Source organism: Pseudochaenichthys georgianus, chromosome 7 (assembly GCF_902827115.2).
Source record: "Pseudochaenichthys georgianus chromosome 7, fPseGeo1.2, whole genome shotgun sequence".
In the NCBI taxonomy this organism is placed as follows: domain Eukaryota; kingdom Metazoa; phylum Chordata; class Actinopteri; order Perciformes; family Channichthyidae; genus Pseudochaenichthys; species Pseudochaenichthys georgianus.
In genome coordinates, this window is record NC_047509.1 from 7,177,831 (window position 1) to 7,201,557 (window position 23,727).

The 23,727-nt window shown below is 42.4% G+C and overlaps 1 protein-coding gene across 1 annotated transcript in view; it reads left to right on the forward strand.

The window, feature by feature from the left end:
* Window positions 1-21,769, forward strand: part of LOC117449551 (monocarboxylate transporter 1-like) — a 33,452-nt gene extending 11,683 nt beyond the window's left edge. The window contains exons 2-5 of the mRNA XM_034087303.2: window positions 4,024-4,295; window positions 18,297-18,440; window positions 19,082-19,897; window positions 20,819-21,769. Of these exons, the coding sequence (XP_033943194.1) occupies window positions 4,079-4,295; window positions 18,297-18,440; window positions 19,082-19,897; window positions 20,819-21,105 (1,464 nt within the window). The 5' untranslated portion in view covers window positions 4,024-4,078 and the 3' untranslated portion in view covers window positions 21,106-21,769. The remainder of the gene's footprint in view (window positions 1-4,023; window positions 4,296-18,296; window positions 18,441-19,081; window positions 19,898-20,818) is intronic.
* The last annotated feature ends 1,958 nt before the right edge of the window (window positions 21,770-23,727 follow it).

Genomic DNA, 23,727 nt, shown 5'->3' on the forward strand with positions numbered 1-23,727 from the left:
CTCTACTCAGACATGTTCACATGCTTTAATGTTCAAAAAGCTCTTGATTTTTCTCACACTGCCTGTGCTGCAGCACCTCTTTTCACCCTCTGTCTGAAACCAGAGTCTGCTCTGATCGGTTAGCTGGCCGGCTCTCTTATTAAGCCCACTAGAGCAAAGACAAACTAGCCTTTCAGATTGTAAGCTCTCCAAAAAGAACCCCACAATTAACGGAGAGAAAAGGAAGAAACCTCACGTACAGATACGGAGAAGGGATCCATCTCCAAGGATAACGTTAACATATTTGTAAAAGATGGATCTAGGACAGGGGAGTCAAACTCAAGGCCCGGGGGCCAAATCCGGCCCGTGACTTCATTTCATGTGGCTACATACAAGAGCTCTGAAAGAATGTTTATTATACGGTTACATGGCGATTTACAGAAGCAAGTTGCCCATAAACTACATGTCCCACAATGCATCTCAAATTGGACTTTTTTTCTCCGAATTTGACTTTTTTTCTTCAAAATACAACTTTTTTCTTAGAATTTCCCTTTTTCTTTTTAAATCATTTTGTGACATTCTCACTGAAGAGACATGCAAATATTTTCCCTAGACTTCTGCTTTCAGACGTAGTTAATTATGAAGTTATTACCCTATCCGATAATAATCCAATGCAGAGGCAATAATGTAATATAATATACATTATTTTATATATATATATGTATATATTTATTTTTATATAGTCTTAAAGTTACAACCGGCCCTTTGAATGCAGCCATAAGGCTGATGTGGCCCGCGATGAAATTGAGTTTGACTCCCCTGATCTAGGAGGATGTCAACGAGCATACAGTGAGATCCTGTTGGCTGTAAACAGCTGACTACGGTCATAGAAGCTGCCAGAGTCATGGGACTCAAACATACAGTCTGTGTGCAAGCTGAAAGGAAAACAAAACAACTGAAAGCTGCCTAGAGGCCGAGAGGTGGGTTATCGTGCTCAGTGGGTTACTGAGTGGTGTAAAGCAAAATGGTGTGCTGGCATGACCTATAACTGCTGTAGAGGAATGAAATAACTGAAAGCTCAGCATTAACAAAAACACATTCGTCCCACGGTTTTCTCTAACTGTAGACAAACACACTTAACATTTAGAGGAGGACAACCAGAGAGCGACGAGGAGTAAAAAGTTGTGTTTCTTCATGCATTCGTGTAAATATGTTTCATACGTTTTTGCCCTTGTAATTGTTTGCAACCTTTGCTCTTTGTGGCAAGGAGATGGGATGACAGATACAAAGCAGAACAAAAGTAAAAAACAAACTAATTTTGAGCTCATGTGAAGAGCATCAGCTGCTTGCAGGCACTGTGGCCTCAGACCTGAGTTAACCAGTTAATGTAATGTAACATGCTGGCAGTGTAATGATTGGCTTAGCATGGTTGTTTAGAGCATGACTCACGCTAATGCCATGTAACGGAGCAAGACGTCTGGCAGTTCATTAGCACAGTCATTATGTTGGCTCAGTGAATCTCAATGTTTTAGGACATACCCTTAGGGTTTCATCAATGCTAGTTTCTTATGTGTCTCTTTATGTTCACTTACAATGACATCCTTAGTACTAGGGCTGTAACCGAATATCCGAATAATCGTTCGTTGGAGTACTATTCGGGTTTCAATTTCGTTATTCGGATATACTTTTTTTTTCTTTTTTTTGGCAGGCGCGCTGCACTGTGGCTGCCACATTGAGTTGATTGAAATCTCCAATATCAACGTAAGAGCTTGTACCTCTTCGGGGGGTGCTAACACGTAACCATAAACTTTATCCTTTACTTTCTCCGTCTTGTTATGTAGATATGACTTTTCTCCGTTAATCTCCGTCACGTCGTTTCCATAGCAGCAACAACTTCCTGTCAACAGCGCTAACTCTCCTTCAAAATAAAAGCATGTCCATACAAAATAGGAAGCCAAGCCAAATTACACTTAAGACATATACAACTGCAACGAAAGTAACAAACACAATGCGATATCCTTTTCAATTTCAAAGAACACAAATTGGTTTGTATACATATAAAATAACTATAAAACAACAATACTGTAGAATAACAAAATGAATGCCGTGAATAAACCGAAATACACGTGCTGAAGCGGTTCACTGCTGATTACTACGCCCCCCCCCGAGCGTGCCGAATATCCGCTGCTGATTACCACCGAATATCCGGAGCCCGAAAAATGGTCTTCGGGACAGCCCTAGTTAGTACCCATTTGATTCATAGATTGTATCCCAGAGTCCATTTAATGGCCCAACCTGTCGCAGAGTGGATGTGAGAGTCGACCATAAATAGCTCGTCTCTGCGTGGACTAAATGGGAAAAGAGGACATTGAGGCTTACTCAACACTTACAAGGGTATTTTTGTAAACTTAGCTACTTCTTCGCGTTTCTGTTTTTTGTCCACATCAAGTGCTGAACAGAAAACAGAAAACAGCTGTTGTAGAACTCAAACCAGGGGGAAAACAACTCTAAAACATCAGGAATCTGAGTTATAAACCAGTCCGTAATGCGTGCCTTTGTGTGTTGTCACTGATGGATGAAAATGTGAGAATGAAGGAGGAAACAAACATCTTGTACATTCTCACTGGACCTGTTTTTAGATGGAAGCATTCACTGAGGAAGCCCGGGGATTTCCATTTGTTTTGGCAACATTTGTCACTCAAACTCATAATCAAATTCTGCAGTAAGTTTCGCATCCTCATTCCGATTCTTCCATAATTACAATGAAAGAATTGGTTTATCTTGCCATTTAAATGTGGTATTTATTTATTTCCTGGACCAGTTACTGGCACCTTTCTATTTTATGAAGAGACTTAGGGCGTTATTAATCTCCGATGAGAGGGAACATTTGGATTCTTGTGGGTTGTTGGTTCATATGATGTTGTTTTTCTATAGTCAGTGTAGTGTCTACTGTAGATGGCGATTGGCATGCCCCCAGTATGGAGTACGGCCAAGTAGTGTACTGCTGTGGTCAGGGCAGCAGCAAAACGTTATTGATTATGGTGACTCTGATCCGACCCATTAAACCACAAAAGTCAAACAATGACACAAACACTAAACAATTTAGGCATCAGTAGACCATGATCGGCGAGGTACAATAATTGTTGTCAACTGGATACTACGAAACACTCAATAGATTACCAATGACTTATTTTGGCTGGTGAGTAAATCAGCGTAATCAACTCAAACCAGCAGGTGGTAAACCCGACCCGGGGGCTTGGCTCTGGTTTTGGCATTTACTCACCTTCGAATAAACGGTACACATGCTGCATATCTACATTCACAGCTATAACGCACAGCAACTGCCGACCGCCTCACATCAGACGGATGCCCTGCTTGCAATATACCTCACAGCTACACTAATTGATGCGGTGTTGGTTTAACATTATTGGCAATATGGCTGCATGTCTAAACAACAAAGCTCCTCACACATCTACAACCACAGCTCCTCTGCCGGCAAGGCAATCCTCTCGTTTGTTAAAGTTAATAATTTGCTCTTTATCAGAGATATCTTTAAGTACAAAACACTGTTTGTCTGACCTTTCAAATAATTTGCTAACTGACTGCTGCTCAGTGTCCTATTTGACTCATGGACTTCCCAAGCAGCTTTGTACGTAACTTTCCCGCATCAACTAAAAAGCGTAGGCAGTAGTTTGGTGTCATGGCCAAAGGGGTGCTAAGTGTTAAGCTGCTCAAATTACAACCGGGGAAATAAACATTTAACACAAACATTCCCATAGTCTAATCTTGTTACTCTTTCTCTGCTTGTATGTTGGAACGCGGCCCGGCCCAGCTGCTCTTTCTCACTGTGACAGCACTTGGCGATAAATATTTTGTTTAGAAGTCTCCCTTACTTCACTACTGTCCTCCCTCTGTACTTAATCCCTCTTTTCTACATGTTGTAGACGCCCACAAATTAAATAAAAATGCTAACTAAAGGTCAGAATGAGATATGTGTGTTATATCTGTCCTTACACCAGCTCTCTCCCTCTGTTTCCTTCCTAGGTTTTGAGTCCTGACCTCAGTTCGCCTCCTCCACTCTTCTTCCTCGGCAGCAGCCATGCCTCCAGCACCGAGTGGGCCTGTGGGCTGCGAGCCTCCTGAAGGGGGCTGGGGCTGGGCGGTGGTGGTGGGCGCCTTCATCTCCATCGGCTTCTCCTACGCCTTCCCCAAATCCATCACCGTGTTCTTCAAAGAGATCGAGGTCATCTTCGACGCCACACCCAGCCAGGTGTCATGGATCTCCTCCATCATGCTGGCTGTCATGTACGCTGGAGGTGAGTGGCGAGTGTGTGTATTAGGAATGTCTGTTTCATTTTTTATTTATTCCTATTACTGTGTTGTTCTAGGGGGCATGTCTACTTATTAGAATAGAATCCAGTTTCTGTCCAGAGTGTCCATGTCAGAAGCGTTCTCACTTACTGCAAAGACTCCTTAGCTCTAATATCAGCAGCCGTTATCTCTGAGCTGTTCAGTGATTCATGTCGGTCTGTTTTTGCGCCCGTTGAAAGTGTTGAAAGTCCCGACTGGCACGGTGTCGGGTTTTCCCCTCTACATTTCAATGTGGAAAATAACAAATATCCTTCCTTCCACGTGATGCTTGTTTGTTGTTTGGTTTCGCTTGACCTGGAAATTAGCAATTCTAAATAACCAGCAGCACTTTCATAATAACTGACATTTGTAGAAACTCTTAACAAAAGCTCTAAAGATCAACCAGGAAATGGCCATATCGTCACATGGTATTTAGAATGTGTTTCTAAAATATTCACCACATCACATCATTGTAGTTTACACAAAGCACACTCTGCAGACTGAGCTATTCGACGCCGCCCTTTCTCAGGTGGGTGCTTGTTGTAGCGTGTCTCCAGGGAGAAAAGGGGTGTTTGTTAATACACCTGGTTTGCTGGCGGAGTGTTTGTGTTTCTATTGTCAGGACTGTAGTGTGAATGTTTGGCTCCAAAGAGTCTCCGTCTTCTTATCGTTCACCCTTCACTGAAGCAAATCAAGCACACACCTGTTTTTATCACCGTCTCTATCTTTCTCTCAATCAGTCTCTTGGGTTGTGCTGAAGCGACAGCTAAACACAACGTTAGACATGGATACTTCAGAGAGTGAGTTCAAACCAACGATGAAAACCAGCACATATTGGTCCGGCTGCTGAATATAAACAAGAGGGCGCAGATGTTGATTGAATGAAAGTATGTTTAAATGAATAGTTAAGCAGAATGATTACAATCATCACTCACCATCTTATACAGTGCAGAGATTCTCCCCTTATGGTCAAATGTCACAGAAGAGGCACAACAAAAAAACATGTACCTGAACATGAGCATATTAGGGCCGCTTTAATCATCTGTGCACACAATTCATCTGAAGGTTGTTGAGATATTCACAGTGTTGTCTCTGCAAGCTGAGCACCTTCATACTTGTTTTGGCTCTTTCAAATCTTTTGAATATCGTCCGATGTTTCTTACGCTCTATGGCTCTTTCACGGCACTGCTCCAACAGGCTTTTATTTAGAGGTTGATTCAAGATTCAGGCTGGAGAAAGACTCCCAGGTTCAGGTCAGGTTTCTCTCTTTCTGGCGCAAGACACAAAGCAAATTCCTTCCTATGCACACACTCTCTCTCTCTCTCTCTCTCTCTCTCTCTCTCTCTCTCTCCCTCCTTCTCCACCAGTGTGTTTAATCATCAGCACACCCCACATGTGAGACACCATCATCTCCCTTTCTCTCTCTCTCTGTTTATCCATATCTAAAAATGGTTTCAGCTCCCTCCACTTCATCTGCGTGCCAGCCTGCGTTAGATTCAGGCATTTATGAGAGGAAACAGGGGAGGAGAGAATTGCATAACAGGAACCAGATGTTGGCATTTTCTTTCACAACCTTTTATTTTCTTTCTTTCTCCCCTATTTCAAAACTCAGCCGGCTCAACAGTTGATAAAGTCACAGTGCTCGTACAGCGTTAAGGTGTAGGACAACAGTTACCATCGCCACATGACTCACTGTGTACATCCGTGAGGCAGCTCACGTCCTCACACCCTCTTCCACAGAAACACGCACGTGTTCACTGAGGCTGCACTACGTCACTGAATGCTGACTAATGGTGTGAAACGCATTCAGTGTAAGAAGGAAGAGGAAGATATTTGAGGCAGGCATACAACAAACAAAAGAATTGCATCATTTTCAGCTGCCAGTATAGTCAACACTTACAGTACAAACCACACAGCTACAGGATAAATACGAGTCATTGCTTATGGTGTTTAGTTTAGTTTCAGTAGTGGTATGTAACAAAGTGCATTTAGTCAAATTCTCTACTAAAGGCAATCAATATCTTAGGGTGCGTTCGTTCACTCCAGCCTTGTATAGTCCGGTTGAATCGAACCCTGGTGCGTTTAGCCGCTTGGTGCGGATCGTTTGGGTCGGTGTGAACGCAGTCCGAGACCTCTGAAGTGAACTAAACAACCGGACTCTGGTCCGCTTACAAGAGGTGGTCTCGGACCGCTTGCAAGTGAACTCTGGAGCGGTTCATTGATGGTGTGAACGCAGTCCGCACCAAAATACAGGAAGCGTAGTATTTACGAGCAGTGTTGGGCAAGTTACTTCCAAAATGTAATATTACTTATTACTGTCTTTTGAATGTAATGAGTTACACTACTTTAGTTAGTACTTTTGAGTTACTTTACCAAAATAACCACAAAAGAATGGCTCGGTGTTTTAAATGCTAACATGTAGTTTAGTGCAGCTCATTATACATCCAGTGAATGGCAATGTGGTATAGCATAACAACTGTGTAGGCCCTTAAGGCTACTAACAACTTGTATTACACGGCTTAGTTGAATACTCGATTCTGATTGTATCTTCTTAACATGTGACACGTTGTTAATACAGAAGTACAGACCGCTGTCAAGGACTAATGAAGGTTGCTAAGGAGGATCAAGAAAGAGAAAGGAAAAGAGGTTAAAAGACGGAGCGCTGGACGTCAGATAAATCACCAGGAGAAGGCAGAGAGGAAGTAAACACTAACAGGACACGGAATGGGCTCTGTAGTGTGTTTAGTATATACAGGCCCGGTTCCAGAACAAAATGACTCAGGGTGCCTCTGAGATTACAGGGGGCGCAGCAGTAGCAGGTTTACATGAGCAGTAGTGGCCGGCAACAGCAATGAAAAATAGCATTGATGGTCCCAATGAACAGATTATGGCATTTGTTATGTTTTGAAACCAAGCAAGTGAGAACATTTCAAGTGAGTTAAAAGTGCAATCCTGAAATATGTCATAAAGTCCAAAGTGGACTGTGGCAAAGAAAAGCACAAAAGCTTCAAAGCTGTACTGATAAAACAAATGAGAACATATTGTAAATCAAGGCAAATATTATTTGAACCAGCTCATGGTTTGAAATGGCAAACATTGAAAAGCAAATGTATAATTAAAACCATGTACTAAATCATCACCTTGGTCCCATCATATACTCTGGGAAGAGAACATTTACTGTGCTTGAAAACTGGTATCACATCATCATGTGAGGTTGACTTTGTGACCTGGAGATCATTTCAGCAGCAACATTAGCTTGGTGAGAAGCTTGGGATATGAGATATTTTTGTAGCCATTCGTGGTGAAGGCATCTGTGCTATTGTATGCATTATTTTTGACCCAACATTTCTACAGGCATGGCAGAATATGGCTCTATTTTCACATGAATATTCCATTGTCTATTTTTATACCACGAGCTGCAAGATGACCGCCTAACCCCACTGTACAGACGGGTACTTGTTTAGATATACCTGGGCAGGCTCTGTTTTGCCGTGGTATCCTGGCCGCAGAGGGGCGGCGTAGTTTCAGGCGACGAAGACTGCTGCTCCGGGGGCGAGGGCGGCGAGTCAGGCGGGAGTAAGATAGTGTCCACAACGGAGCGTGATGTCCCCATCTGACCTGTTGCTACGGTCTGCAGTAGATGCAGTGTTGCTGGCGTTTAGTGATGGTTGCTTTAACCATTTTCGTATAAATGATTATCCACAGATGTGTGTCACTGCTGTGGAAGCACTTTGGAAATGATGCACGCGCAGCGGAGCAGGTCACGCGCAGCTGACACAATTTGTTGTTTGTATTTTTCGCTGCGTTCTCTTTTTTGAATAGAGGGTGCATAACGTTCAACTGCCCCGAAGATCCCGGCGCGAAGCCTGAAGGGTAAACACCAGGTTTACTAATCTACCCGCACAATGTCTCTGGTGTCGGAATGTCTCGCTATGTTAGTACATTCTTAAAAAACAAAACACCATTTAATTTCGGGTTGAAATGTGTTGTAACTGCGTTACTGAGCATTGTAACGGGTAATATATTACCCACATTTCATTAGTAATGCGTTACATTACTTCGTTACAGCAAAAAGTAATATTTTACTGTAACTCCGTTACTTTTGTAACGCGTTACACCCAACACTGTTTACGAGTCACAAGAACGCGGATGTCTTCCAAATCTTTAGCGAAAGAGTGAAGCAGAATGAAGTGTTGAACAGTGTCGTGAAAAGTAAAAATGCTCCGTCAACTATACATAAAAGTATGAGCCACCCGTCGTCGGTGAAACGCCCCTCCTGACTGCAGAACGTCTCTCAATAGGCTATATGTGTTATAATGTTTTTTAACGCACGTCGTCTGATTGTATAATCATATGTGCTGTCCACTAGATTCTGTTGATCTCCAGATTAACAGCAGCATGAAAATAACCTGCCGATGCTCCATGGCGGAGGCGCCGGTAGAAATTGCAGGGATATGCGTTTTTACCCCCTTAATGTCTGACCAATGGTTGAACAGCATTTCCAAGCACATGACTTGTGTTTAAAGTTTATAGTCCGTTTGAGTTTTGCCCGTGTGAACGCAAACCGAACCTTCTGGAAAATGAAACAATGTAACAAATGGTCGTCTGGTGCGCACCAGAGAAACGACTAGGTGTGAATGCGACCTTATGTAGCTAAAGAGAACATGATCCAGTACAAACTGACTCTTTCTGAAAGGGGGAATAGATACTTTTTTACATCTGATGATGAACTACTATTGTCAGGTTGTATACTCTTTCTCAATACGCCAAAGTAGGGGTGGGCGATATGACGATATATATCGTCGTGACGATATTAGGTCTCCACGATATGCTTTTTCAGAGATATCGTATCTATCGTGATAAAAAAAAACCTTTTCCCTTCCGTTATGCCAAAGTCTTTTATTGCACTTCAAGTCTAAAGTTTACATTTTAATTGTTTGGCACTGACTTTTCCTCATTGATGTTTTATGTTTTACTTAGTTATGTTTTACCCTCCTTTTCATGTTTATTGATGTTCACTGCTAGTGCTACCTCAGAAAGTTCATTTGTATACTGAGAAACTGTGCCTTGAAGCCATATCAAAATGTTGAATTGTTCATTCAGGGATTCATTTCAGAAATAAAACCTGCTTGAAATGCTATTCTGGTCTGTTACTCCTTTTTGTTTTAGTTTCTGTTACCTTGTAGGTGCTTGTACTGTTAAGTAACTTGAAAAATAACCATAATAACCGACATGAAAAAATATCGTGATATATATCGTCTATCGTGATACTGCTTGAAAAATATCGTGATAATATATTTTTCAATATCGCCCACCCCTACGCCAAAGTACACATCACTTACTACTATGTTGTTGTCATTTAGTATCATAATGGCTCTCAAGCCTCTTCAACTGGAGGCTTTTTCTCGGGTAACAGAATCATCATTATGCAATACTGTAATTTTATTCTGCACTTTTGTAATAACCTTTTGTTGTAAATCCTTCATTTCATTTCAAAGGAAATAACATTGTGTGTAACTCCAGCGAGGAATCATTTGGAAGTTTTGGAAGTAAACTTTATCCCACACTTTTTATTTAAAGAGACAAGGAATAAAAGAGAAATAAAACACATGTTTAAAGAAGCCAAAACAAATGAAAATGTGTCAAAATAACTTACGTAATAAAGTGACACTTTGTAAATTGTCATATTTTGCAAAATGTCCCCTGAACTTCTTACTCCTCTTTTCCGTGAGGAACCGTGTTCCAAATGAAAATCCCTTGTGACAGTGCCTTGGAAAAAGAAGTGACAGAAACCACAACAATGGACCACAGATGAGTCATTTTGTCTGTCTCTCATTAGCTCTGGGCCTGGAATGAGGAAGTATATTTAAAACATCCAATTCAGCAGCAGTGGGAATCACTCAGTCAAGCAGTATAGAAAAACTCAACAACTTGCACGTATCTATCCTATCATATCCTAATCCTCATGGCTTTAGTAGTTAGGTGGAATTACAGACATGTTTCCTTCCTTTTTAAGTCCTGTCATTTCTGGATTTCATGTTTTTCAAAGTGTGTGTGTGTGTGTGTGTGTGTGTGTGTGTGTGTGTGTGTGTGTGTGTGTGTGTGTGTGTGTGTGTGTGTGTGTGTGTGTGTGTGTGTGTGTGTGTGTGTGTGTGTGTGTGTGTGTGTGTGTGTGTGTGTGTGTGTGTGTGTGTGTGTGTGTGTGTGTGTGTGTGTGTGTGTGTGTGTGTGTGTGTGTGTGTGTGTGTGTGTGTGTGTGTGTGTGTGTGTGTGTGTGTGTGTGTGTGTGTGTGTGTGTGTGTGTGTGTGTGTGTGTGTGTGTGTGTGTGTGTGTGGACCGTGCACACGTGTTGAATGAGGATGTATGACATGGGAAAAACACTGAAATGATCTCATCCTGTCTCTCAAAAGCTTTGGAAAAGGTTCAATATGGCTGAACAACATTTGCTTACAGTTAAATGCAAAAAAACAGTCTGCATGATGTTCAGTAAACGACCAGTCAAAATCGAAGGATCCAACGTGTTTTTAAACGGAACAGAATTAGAACTAGTCTCCCACTTCAAGTATCTTGGAGTCATATTAGACTCGAACTTGACTTTTAAGAAACATATTAAGAAACTATCCAATACCATTCAATTCAACTTGCAACATTTTAAACAAATCAGACCTTTCTTAACTGTCAATGCTGCAAAGTCATACCTCCACTGCATGACTCTATCCCACATTGAATACTGTTTGACAAACTGGTCGTTAGCTTGTGCCACAAACCTGAAACCCACAGAACAGCTGTACAAGAGAGCGATCCAGGTGTTTGACAGAAAGCCACATTCATACCACCTCTGTAGCATCCTAGAAAAACATCATTTCTTGAGTTTTGACAATTAAAAGTCTTCTAAAAGTATGTGTTTTATTTAAAGGCAGCTCATTGTGGAATAGCCTCCCAACTGAGACACGGGATTGTCCCACTGTCGATAGCTTTAAAGGTCAACTCAAAGAATGGTTGAGAAACAAACAGACGTGCGATCACCGCTAACTGCACTTTAACACAGGGGTATCTCCTCTCGCACTTTAGGTAGCTCTTGTATCTTATCTTGCACTCAATATGTCGTTGCTGCTATATTGTACTGACATGTGGTAAATACTTGTGTGTGCTGCTCTTGCTCTTTTGCATCATGTATTTATTTGTTGCTATGTTTACAAATGTCATGTTCTTATATGTTGTATGTCAGGGACTACGGATGGAAATGAGCTCAAAGCTAAAATCCGGCATGTTTACATATGCGTTCATTAATGTACATTGTCCCTATTCAAATAAACGATGAGATGAAAACGATCTATTTGGAGTGCACTCAGAAGTGTTTGAGAGAAGGATATATGAGGCAACAATCATATTAGTTAATGTCTTTGATATTTAAGTGGTCATTAGTGCCACAGAACAGATATATAATGCTTGGTAAAGGCACGTAATGTGTATCAGTTGTCTTGTTTGAGACTGTGTGCAAAACAGGCTTTATGTTACGTTCTCTAAGTAACCCTAGTGTCATTTATTTATGTTTTAGAGTTTAGTCAAATAAATAGCGATATTCCGACAGTCACAATGACTCCTTAAAATGTCACTAACTCATACAGGAAAGGATTGAAAAGTACCCTTGCTACCCCCCCTTCTTCCTTCCTAAAAGAGAAATAAAACACATGTTTAAAGAAGCCAAAACAAATGAAAATGTGTCAAAATAACTTACGTAATAAAGTGACACTTTGTAAATTGTCATATTTTGCAAAATGTCCCCTGAACTTCTTACTCCTCTTTTCCGTGAGGAACCGTGTTCCAAATGAAAATCCCTTGTGACAGTGCCTTGGAAAAAGAAGTGACAGAAACCACAACAATGGACCACAGATGAGTCATTTTGTCTGTCTCTCATTAGCTCTGGGCCTGGAATGAGGAAGTATATTTAAAACGTCCAATTCAGCAGCAGTGGGAATCACTCAGTCAAGCAGTATAGAAAAACTCAACAACTTGCACGTATCTATCCTATCATATCCTAATCCTCATGGCTTTAGTAGTTAGGTGGAATTACAGACATGTTTCCTTCCTTTTTAAGTCCTGTCATTTCTGGATTTCATGTTCTTCAAACTGTGTGTGTGTGTGTGTGTGTGTGTGTGTGTGTGTGTGTGTGTGTGTGTGTGTGTGTGTGTGTGTGTGTGTGTGTGTGTGTGTGTGTGTGTGTGTGTGTGTGTGTGTGTGTGTGTGTGTGTGTGTGTGTGTGTGTGTGTGTGTGTGTGTGTGTGTGTGTGTGTGTGTGTGTGTGTGTGTGTGTGTGTGTGTGTGTGTGTGTGTGTGTGTGTGTGTGTGTGTGTGTGTGTGTGTGTGTGTGTGTGTGTGTGTGTGTGTGTGTCCAGTGTTGGGGGCTTACAGGATATTGATATGGTTAAGCATAAGAAGGAGAATTTAGATTTAAGCCGATTTAGCAAAGGAGAGAAAAAAGAGAAATGATTATCGTCAAAGTCGTCAGCTTCCCTGAGCACAAAAGACACAACTCTCCATTCTATTAGGCACATGTATAAGATCTAATGCCACACACTACCATATGAAGCCTTAAGGTTTTTGCCACAGTCGATTTTACATGCTATTCCCTCTTTCTTTCCGCCTCCTGTCTATCTTCAGCTGCACTCAACAATAAAAGGAAATCAAAAAAGAATATAGACTGTTATAAAATGGCACAAGTATTGTCTGGTTTTAAAGGCTGTCATAATATGAACTTACCAGACTGTGCTATTCTACTATTTTCCTTATCCACTTTATTATGTCCACATAACTGATGATGATCTATTTTTTATCTTTTAATACCGCAATAACCATGCAATATCGTTGCAATATCCATATCAAGGTATTTGGTCAAAATATTGGGATATTTCAAAATATTACTCTTAAAATCTAATGTTGGCGGATGCATAGTGGTATCAATCTTCTATCCAACTCTGCAAGAAAGTGACGAATCCTAATTCCCAAACTGTAGATATTCTCTTTCTAAAGCTTCGGTCATCTGTAATGGATGTTTCTTCTTGCCCTTTTGGTCACTCATCACCGGCTGATGCTCTTGTGTCTCACAACACAAGTAGATTGTTATATAGATTGAAATCACCGAAGTACAGCAAGAAGCAGAGCCTACATTTAGACCGGGATATAGCTCGTCACAGCTGGGTTCACTCCTCACATCCCTTTTTTAAACTCTCTGGTGGATGCTGTGTCAGTTAAGCTGAGGGCAACTGCTCTCCTTCCTCCTCTCTGTGTTCTTTTGGTTCACAGAGAGAATGAGAGCAAGCGATAGAGGGAGGGGGGAGCACGAATCGTTTCTATAATGTTCCCGAGCACACCACTCACTGCCCTCTTTGTGTTTGGGAGAAAGCAACAAAGACCGTCACTACTGATTTGTTTATGTGAGTGTCGAGCGGATGCAAATGAATTCCTGTCCTTGTACAAGTTGCTTTTGTTCACGGCGAAGCTCCACACACAATCAGGTTCATGCGGAGTCTGGAGTGTACGCCGTGTGTTCTGGTAGACTCTCTGTGCCCGCCTCTTTCACCTCACTGCATCATGGAAACCCACCGGCCCCTCGGACACGGCGACCCACCGAGACGGGCGTCGTGCCAGGCCCTCAGCGACAAGACAGACACAACACAGAAACCAGAGGGGTATTCAGTGCGTGACCCCGGCCTGGCCCGCTGCCAACTTTTCGAGGGCAAATCCACCGTGGTCTGAGTGAAGGGCCCTCTGTGCCCGAGGGAACAGACTTTAGCTGAGAGGACCACGGACGTGATGAAGACTGAGTGTAACTTCAATCATATTTAACACAACTTTTAAGGGGTTGGATTTGTTTATTCGCACAATGAAGACACGGAACAATCGGGACAGATGTACAGGAGAGTAAGGAGGCAGGCTCTGATCTAAAGCTTGTTGTAAAGGACGCTAACATGAGTCGACATTAGATGAGATAAGATAGTACTTTATTGATCCCAATTTGGGACATTTTTAGGAAGTCAGCTGAAGCTTAAGTTTTGATAAGATATCTGCATACCTCTTGCATTGAAGGTAATTATTAAACACAGTGGCATCTGCACTTCCTCCTGCTTCACTCGTAAAACGAATCTTAACTTCGTAAGAACAGCTGGACCGCTGTGCCGTTTAATCAGGTTTTAGATAAGCACATCAAACCAAGGTTTTGCTTCTTAAAATCATTTATTGAAAAGGTTCTTCGTGCCAAAGGCCTGACGTTTAATCCAGATAGTTTTAGTTTGCTACGGACGGAAATAATAGAAAGCTATCAGCACACGGGGCCCTGGATTTTCCTGGAAGGAGTTTTGTACACACGCAACCTTGTCAGACTGGGGAGACGGAGAAGGCTCCTTAATCTGGTCAGTGAACCCCAAGAGGGGGGGACAGAGAGCTGGGTGGCGTTTGGGGGGACGGATCCCCTCTCGCACGGGTAGAAGGGGTCAAGGTGGGTCAAAAAACCTCCTTTCTGCTCCGTAGTCTCCCGTGATTTACACCTTGTGTCAGCTGGGAGCTGCTGTGGTTACTCTCCAAGGTCTTTGCTGCAATTTATTATGTTTTATTACTAATTTGATTGACGCGTGTCCTTGGCAGAGGGGTGACACAGGAAGCATTCTAGGTTAGATGTATACAATATTACTGAGACAACATCCATCTGCTCTAGGAAGATGTCTGCAGACAAAAGTGACATTTTCATTACAATGGACGGCATATGCAGATGAAAGCCACGTGCTCGGTGCCAACAGTCTGCGGAATACTCTTAAAGCCTCAGTGGCTCAGAGAGAGAACATGTTCAACAGATCAAAAGTCTGATTCAAGCATTTTCAAACTTTTCCATTTGACCCAATGTGCAGAATGATGTTTGTTTTACAGTTTGGTGTGAAGCCCAGATATGAGAGACCTTATCTTTATGATGAGTATTCTGGCTTTGTTTTTACTCCACATGTGTTTTTTACAGATGGACAGCACCACAATCTGAGTCTGAGGCCCTGTCGTTTCCCTGCGGGCTTTGACTTCCTGTGACACTTTCACCTCTTACCCTGTTGTGTGAACGTGAGAGACCGTCTCGTGCATCAGAAAGATCGTTTGTTTGTTGCTAGCTCTCCTTTTAGAAGCTGTCCACGGCTTTCCTACTTTGTGCAGGGTTAGAGAGAGGAGCTCTGCCAGCCGGCCACGTCACAAATCTCAGAGGCAATGGCATTCCTCCTGCTGCTTGGTGGTCTTTTTTATTCTTATTAGCCGCGTGTCCTTTTCATGTAGTCCAATCCCTTCCAAGTTCACTTCCACTGGTTCATTTAGGTTTCCAGCACTGCAGACTTCGTAGAGATTTGCAGTGATCACTCTTGATGAAAGGGACATCTTGCTGCTTATTAGTACCACGCATCACGTTCAATACAAATATTAGCCGGAGAATGCAACGGAGACAATGTATGAGTTCTTTAGGGAAACGGACGATAAGGGGATGTTCTGAGCAGTTTTGAGACATTGCCATTCAATTCCTGAACGATGCAATTATTTTACAAATATCTCCAAATGTCAGAAGTTGTTGATCCTAAATCACAGCATGAATTATTATATTGTGTTCCTCAGGGTCTTGGTGTGTGGTATTTGGGAAAGGTTTGTAAACATTATGATCAGTTCTTGAGTCGTCAACATTTTTAAATCTGCCCATAAATCTGTGTACAAAATGATACCAACACAAACATTGCTGCATCCACTGTTGAGACTTAAGTGAACCACCTGTCAGAGCTTTGAGGAATGATCATCCCCTTCACTGACTGTCCTGCCGTGCAGTCGCACACACCGTAGGTTCAGCAGTCTTTGTATTCACATCCAGAGAGAACCAGTCTGAGCCCATGTGAGGCCCATTCATGGTGAGGCTGGCACGCAGGCTGAAGCACGTGGACCGCCTTCACCCGTCTCTCTTCTTACGTTTCTGTTCTCTTCATTTCTCTGCTGTCCTTTTGCTCTCCGAGTCTGAGGATGCTTAAGGTTGTTTGAGGGAGGGTCCTGTATGCAGCGCTAGTGGAAGCTAACCACTTCACAGCACTAATAGCCTGTTTCCACTTTCCACCAAGCCAGTTCCAGGGTCGGTTCAAAGCTGAAGCCCAATTGCGAAACCCTTTTTAATGTTTGGACTGCATCGACGTCTGGTTGAAATCAAGCACCGATGTTCTGCCCAGTTAACACCAATTGCCGAGAGACGCATAAGTCAGAGTTGTTGTCAGAGACTAGGGTGGGATTTGGAGAAGTTTTTCGAGTCCAAAGTAGCGACGTTAACAGTGAAGTCATGAGTAGTGTCCTATCTCTCTGGTCGGTGGAAAGCAAACGTTCTTATGAGCTTTGCAACCTGAACCAACCCCCAAATCAAGCACTGAACTCAAACACAACTCATTTCAGTGAAACATGTCGTATGGAGGAACGGGAGCATCAGTGTTCCAAAGTACGGCAGGGTTTGGGTACGACACAAACGTCCGTCTTTCTAAGACGCTGCGAGGGGGACCCAAGTTCCCATCAGCAAAAACACGTGGGTTTGCTATCCTGGCTCCAAAATGGTGGAATGAGCTCCCCATTGACATCAGGACAGCAGATAGCTTGCACATCTTCCGGCGCAGACTGAAAACTCATCTCTTTCGACTCCACTTCGAGCGATAGAATGACTAACAAAGAACTGCTAACAGAGCACTTATATACTAATAAAGGACTGGCTTAGCCAGTTGAGCAGCACTTGAAACGATTGGCTCTTTGAAACCTGATGTTCTTATATGATTCTGTTTTCCTCAAGGTTGTGTCTTCCTGGTCGAATGTACTTATTGTAAGTCGCTTTGGATAAAAGCGTCAGCTAAATGTAATGTAATGTAATGTAATGTCTAAGAGATCCGGGGTGTTTCAGTAGAGTGTCTCCCAGAGGCTCCCAGTGCGTGGGATGGATCGGTATTCCACATGCCTCGGTCCCGACATCATAGGTTGATTTAATATCGTTGTGTGTAACCTTCATTGTGTTCTCTCCCTGCGGTCTGTGGGAGGATGGAAGGGTTCTGAGGGGCTCTGGGGGGTTTCTGGCCGGACAAAGAGCTGTGCTGTCTGCGGGCGCTCAAGGCCAAACGGTGCAGGCCTGATGGACCCTTTAATAGTTATCTGTTCCACGATAAACCATCATTAAATATGGATGATCAATAAACCCAGGTGTCATTGGAAGACCTCTCTGTAAATACTGTTCATTATGGGTTTGAATGTGTTGTATAGTGCAGCAACTAGTACTTGGTCGATCAGTCCTCCCTACTTATTTTTATTTTCTCCTGTTCTCCCTCATTGTATCCCCTCCATAAACTCTCACCCTGACGTGAGCCATGCCCTAGCTTGCACTGCATGGCTCATCCCTCCCTCCCTCCTTCATGTAACATCCATGCAACCACTGCTGTTACACAATCAGCTATCTTCTTCAATGTTTGCCATCATAGCCCCACCTGTTGGTGAAAAGTTGAAATGTTTTCTTTAAAAGTTTATATTTCTTTGTCACTCCCTACTTCTCCAGATTAAATCCTTTATTGTTTGGTCGATTACAGTTACAGTCTCCTTAAGCCCAAGTCTTCCAATTTCTTGTTTTGTCCGACCCTACAAAGATATTCAATATGTTAAAAACAATTTTTTTTATAATAGATTAAATGTTGTTGTTTTTTCGATTTATTCGTGATTTGTTGAGTCGATAAAATGTCATGAAATTGTAAGAAAAGAGTAAAATATTCACTTCTGCATACTGAATCCACAATTATGTATAACTGTGAATTCCCTTTTATCATCTAATATTTATTATGTTATTTTAAATGGTGTTTCTTAAGATGCAATACTTCAGCACTGCTTTTGTCTTATTCGCTGTAATGTATATTTTCTTTATATGACATCAGTTATTTCCCTCCAGGTCCAATCAGCAGCATCCTCGTGAACAAATATGGCAGCCGACCAATCATCTTAGTCGGAGGCTGTCTGGCCAGCACCGGGCTCATCTTGGCGTCATTCTGCAACACGGTGGGGCAGCTCTACTTCTGCATAGGAGTAGTGGGAGGTCAGTGACAAAACTGCAAATATAACCAAAAGTACTTCAACTCAAATCTATTTCGAAAACAGAAAGTTCTGATCCTTCTGATTGGCTGAGCCGCATTCCAACCTGCTCCTCAATACTCTGAAAACATACAGCCGTGATTCCATTACAATATTATCACAAGTCATCTATTATCAGTGGTTTGAAGAGATGGACAGGATAGAGGAGAAAGAAAGAGTAAGTCACCAAGGGATACATTACTACAAATGACATAATACATAAATGATATTGCTTGGTGGAGAAATGTATTTGAATGGATTTTATTTCTTTAAAAATACAAAAAGTGAAAGGTGTATGTAAAATAGTATCATTGTTATTATTCTGTGTTTTAATGTATCTTTCTTCTTGAGTACTTTTCCATTTGTCATCTAATTGATAAAGTGTCCCCATGAACGATATGATGATGACGAATCTAGTGGAGACGGATTAGATCTTATTTTCTTTTGCATGCTTGTTTCTTGTCTTTCCCAACATCATTTTGTTGGATGTAAAATTGTAAAAAACAGAAATGAGGTTATGTAGTTATCATTCTCTTTTGGTTGGCAGGATAATAAAAAAAAGAAATTCGTCATCTTCTCCCCGCCCGACCCCCCCTCTCCCTCTAGGTTTGGGTCTAGCGTTTAACTTGAACCCCGCCCTCACCATGATCGGTAAATACTTCTACAAGCGCCGTCCCATCGCCAACGGCATCGCCATGGCGGGCAGCCCGGTGTTCCTCTCCACCCTCGCCCCGCTCAACACCTGGCTGTTCGACCATTTCGGCTGGAGGGGCAGCTTCCTGATCCTCGGGGGACTCCTGCTCAACTGCTGCGTGGCCGGCGCACTCATGCGGCCCCTCAGACCCTCGCCCCAAAAAGCCAAGCTCGACGCAGAGGCCAGCGAGGTGAAAGCCGTGGAGCCAGTCGCGCCGCAGCAGAAGAAGACCGTCATACAGACCATCAACTCCTTCATCGACCTGACGCTGTTCCAACACCGCGGCTTCCTGCTCTACCTCATGGGGAACGTGGTCATGTTCTTCGGCCTCTTCGCGCCGCTCGTCTTCCTCTCTAACTACGCCAAGAGTAAGGACATCAGCAAAGAGAAGGCGGCCTTCCTGCTGTCTGTGCTGGCCTTCGTGGACATGGTCGCCCGGCCCTCCATGGGCATGCTGGCCAACACCAAGTGGGTCCGGCCCAGGATCCAGTACTTCTTCGCCGCCGCCGTGCTCTATAACGGCGTGTGCCACGTGCTGGCGCCGCTCTCCGTGGACTACACCGGCTTCGTGGTGTACGCCATCTTCTTCGGGTTTGCGTTCGGCTGGCTGAGCGCCGTGCTGTTTGAGACGCTGATGGACCTGGTGGGATCGCAGAGGTTCTCCTCCGCCGTGGGGCTGGTCACCATCGTGGAGTGTGGGCCGGTGCTGCTCGGACCACCGCTGACAGGTAAAACACCCACAATGCATCACAGGAGGAACTTCACTCTTGTATATGTTTTTTTACTTGTATGCAGACCTGGCACTTTCAGCACATTATATAAAGTACAGGACAATTTGTCTGTTAAAGGAAATCCCCACCCCTACCCCATTAGGTCATGGTCACAAAACAATAATAATACAAATACACACAATAATAAATACAATCAAATAAATAACTCGTAACAGGAATACAAACAATTCACGTTGAGTAGAACAATGAAGACATGGGAGAACAATGAGGGATACACAGAGTATCGGTCAATGTGAAACGGGAAGAAAGAAAAGTACCCCCCCCTCACTCTTGTATACGTTTTAGTTTTTTTATTATTGTGGATAAACAGTACATTAGTCAGACTCTCGGTACACTGAGCACACACGTTGTTTCCTACCACAGATGTATAAAGTTAAAAAGATAAAATGTCAATGTATAATGTTTACCACGTTCACGCTCTTAGTTCTCCATTGCTCTGTCAGCATAACCCTCCTCCGCCTCACCGCCCGTACTACACACCTCTGAAGTTGTTTAGCAATAAGAGCTGCAGTTGTAAGTCGACACAATTATTTATCCATCAGGCAAAAAACAACAGTTTTTATAATGGATTTATAGCAAAAAATGCTTTAAATCCAATTTATTTTTGATGTTGAGGGATAACAAAGACACAACTTGAGCTCTAGGAAGTGTTTTTATACTATCTTTTGACATTTAATTGGGAGAACAATTATCTGTAAGTTAACATATAATGGAAACACAATCACTGTTGCAAATTTGGAAGTGGACGAAAGTCAGGCAGCTGCATTCCTACTTTAATGTCCGTCAGTTTGGTCGTTATTGAAAATTATGAAAATGAAGATGAAATCTGAATCGTTGTTCTTTGTTGTCCACCTTCAGGAAGTTTCTATAACTACTACGAGCACTACGACTACACCTACATCTCCTCCGGCATCATCCTCATCGTCGCCAGTGGGATCCTCTTCGTAGGAATGACCATCAACTACCGCATGCTGGCGCGGGAGAAGAAGGAGGAGGAGAGGAGAGAGAGGGAGGAGCCTAAGGAGGAGCTCACCGCCATGTTGGAGCCTCCTTCTCCGGCAAAATCTGACGAGGAGGCGGAGAAGAAAGAACCAGAGGCCGTCGCCCTGGAGAACGTGGCCAAGATGGACGAGGACACGGTGTAGATTATTCTTCTTCTTTTTTTAAACGGACTCAAGATGGACGCACACGCTTCACAGAAACCGAAACCCACGCCGTCTTTATAGCGAGGTAAATCCCTGAAGCCATAGACACCTATCTTTAAGAACAGAGACGGCTGCTGTGACATGAGTCCTTTTGGTGACCTTGAGTCCTCCAGGAGCTCACACACTCTAACACGCCAGCTAAACGTTATAGGAACACCTGATAGACGCACAGCAGACCGAATGACTGTAAGAGAAGATTTTAGGATACTAATCTCAGGGTGCCTTTACGGTTTAGAACCTCCCACACGAACATGCATGATATCCCACAAACTGAGGCTTCACTCCTGCAGGGCTGCACATAGATGAAAGGACACGTTTATATCACAGTAGAGCTGTTCATAGGTTCAGCGTGACATCTCCAGGGTTTTTAATGTAGATTTAGGCATAAAAAATGTACAATTTGGGAGAAATACGTCCAGAAGTCACATTTTTAACTCTTAGAAACAAATAAATGGGAAAGTAAGGAGGTTAAATGTAGGTACATCTTGAGAGGTCAGAAGGGTCACACGGATAGCGGTTTAGGAGCCACTGTTAACTGTGTGTGTGTGTGTGTGTGTGTGTGTGTGTGTGTGTGTGTGTGTGTGTGTGTGTGTGTGTGTGTGTGTGTGTGTGTGTGTGTGTGTGTGTGTGTGTGTGTGTGTGTGTGTGTGTGTGTGTGTGTGTGTGTGTGTGTGTGTGTGTGTGTGTGTGTGTGTGTGTGTGTGTGTGTGTGTGTGTGTGTGTGTGTGTGTGTGTGTGTGTGTCACAGCCTAGACCCGGAGCAGCCCATCATGTGTTGCCGTATTGATAAAGACACATTCGAACAAAGCGCTCTCACTCACAGTATTACATGACATCTCACACTGTTTTTTGGGGGGGGGATAATGGTTGTGTGTATTCCAGATCTATTGGTTTACAGGGTGTGTGTGCGCCTGCCCGGTTGTGCTGCCAAAAATAGGAAAATACAATTATGGCGATTACACACAATCCTAGTAGCAGTACCGGATAGCGTTGTTTTTCAAATGTGACACTTTGTAGTTATATCAACAAACCTTTGTGATTTTAAAGATAATATCTGTTAGCGTACTGTTCAATACAACGTGTATTAGGGCCATTGTACGTAAATAGGAAATAAATTCAGGTATTTTTGAAGATTAAATTTGTAAATGTACAAGAAAAAAACATGAATATTTTGAGATTATTTACATTTATGAGAAAAAAACGGAAATGTGATTTCTTTTGTTTTCTTTCATTTTTTTTTCTTCTTGAAATGTACTACTTGTCATCGCCAACCCCAGTTCTGTAATATATATACTTTTTTACATTGGCACTAATACGTGTGTGTGTGTGTGTGTGTGTGTGTGTGTGTGTGTGTGTGTGTGTGTGTGGTGTGTGTGTGTGTGTGTGTGTGTGTGTGTGTGTGTGTGTGTGTGTGTGTGTGTGTGTGTGTGTGTGTGTGTGTGTGTGTGTGTGTGTGTGTGTGTGTGTGTGTGTGTGTGTGTGTGTGTGTGTGTGTGTGTGTGTGTGTGTGTGTTGAATCTGTACCCAGGTTTCATCATTTCACTTTTTTTAAATCTATCCGCTGCAGTATCAACCGTCTCTCAGTTTGTCTCTGAGCTGTGCAGAGCGTCTCATATCTGATTTCATGTTTCAGTTTCAAATTGGAATGAAAAAATGACTCTTGACTTTAAAAGTATATAGAGAAAAGCAAAAATGCTTCTAAGTGCAATGAAAACAAGTTTCTGCTCCGCTGTAGAGATTTATAAATATATTCCATTAAAGGTGGGGTAAGTTTCAGAAATCGGCTCGAGATACACTTTTTCATCTGTAGAAGCCGTAGTACTGTAAAAAGTACAACCAATCGATTGGATGGCCTACCTGCCTGTCAGCCTTCCATCGGGGCACAAACTTATCTCGTGCCCTCATTGGTCATGTGCGCGTTCGTGTGTGTTGGAGGAGGGGCTCTGTAAGGAAGTGGCAGATTTTCTCCGGTTGTGTATTTTCAAATTCTAGCGATCTCGAGCCGGTTTCTCAAATTTACCTACCCCACCTTTACGTTTTCTAAATGTATTGCATTTTTCGCAAATGGAGAATTACCGCCACCTACTGTTGGGTTTTAATAAACTACTACTCGTTTATCTCGATTTTCTTTTGCCCATATTCCTGAATTTGGGTTTAAATGTGCTATACGCTTGAAATTACAATAACATATTATCCACTTCCTCTTTTATAATCTGAAGGAAAATTAAAGTAGTAGGAATGTGAATAAAGGTGATTTTATTAGAGTATCTTTGTAATTACATTTTTTTTTTATCATTTCATATTCCAGCTATTCCTCAAAAAACATGTTTTGGGTATCATGCCATTCAAATTTTTAATTTACATTTTAAGAAATTGTAGTTTTTGTATTACTACCCCAAGCTTCCATAAGTGGGTCAAAAATGACCCGCATGCATTTTCTATGGAATCCTTTGGGAAAACGTTTTTTTTCAAAATGTAATTTTCTTTTCTAAAATTATAAATATTGAAAAATTAAATATAAAATATTTCTAGTGTGAACCAAAATATAATATTATACAAGTG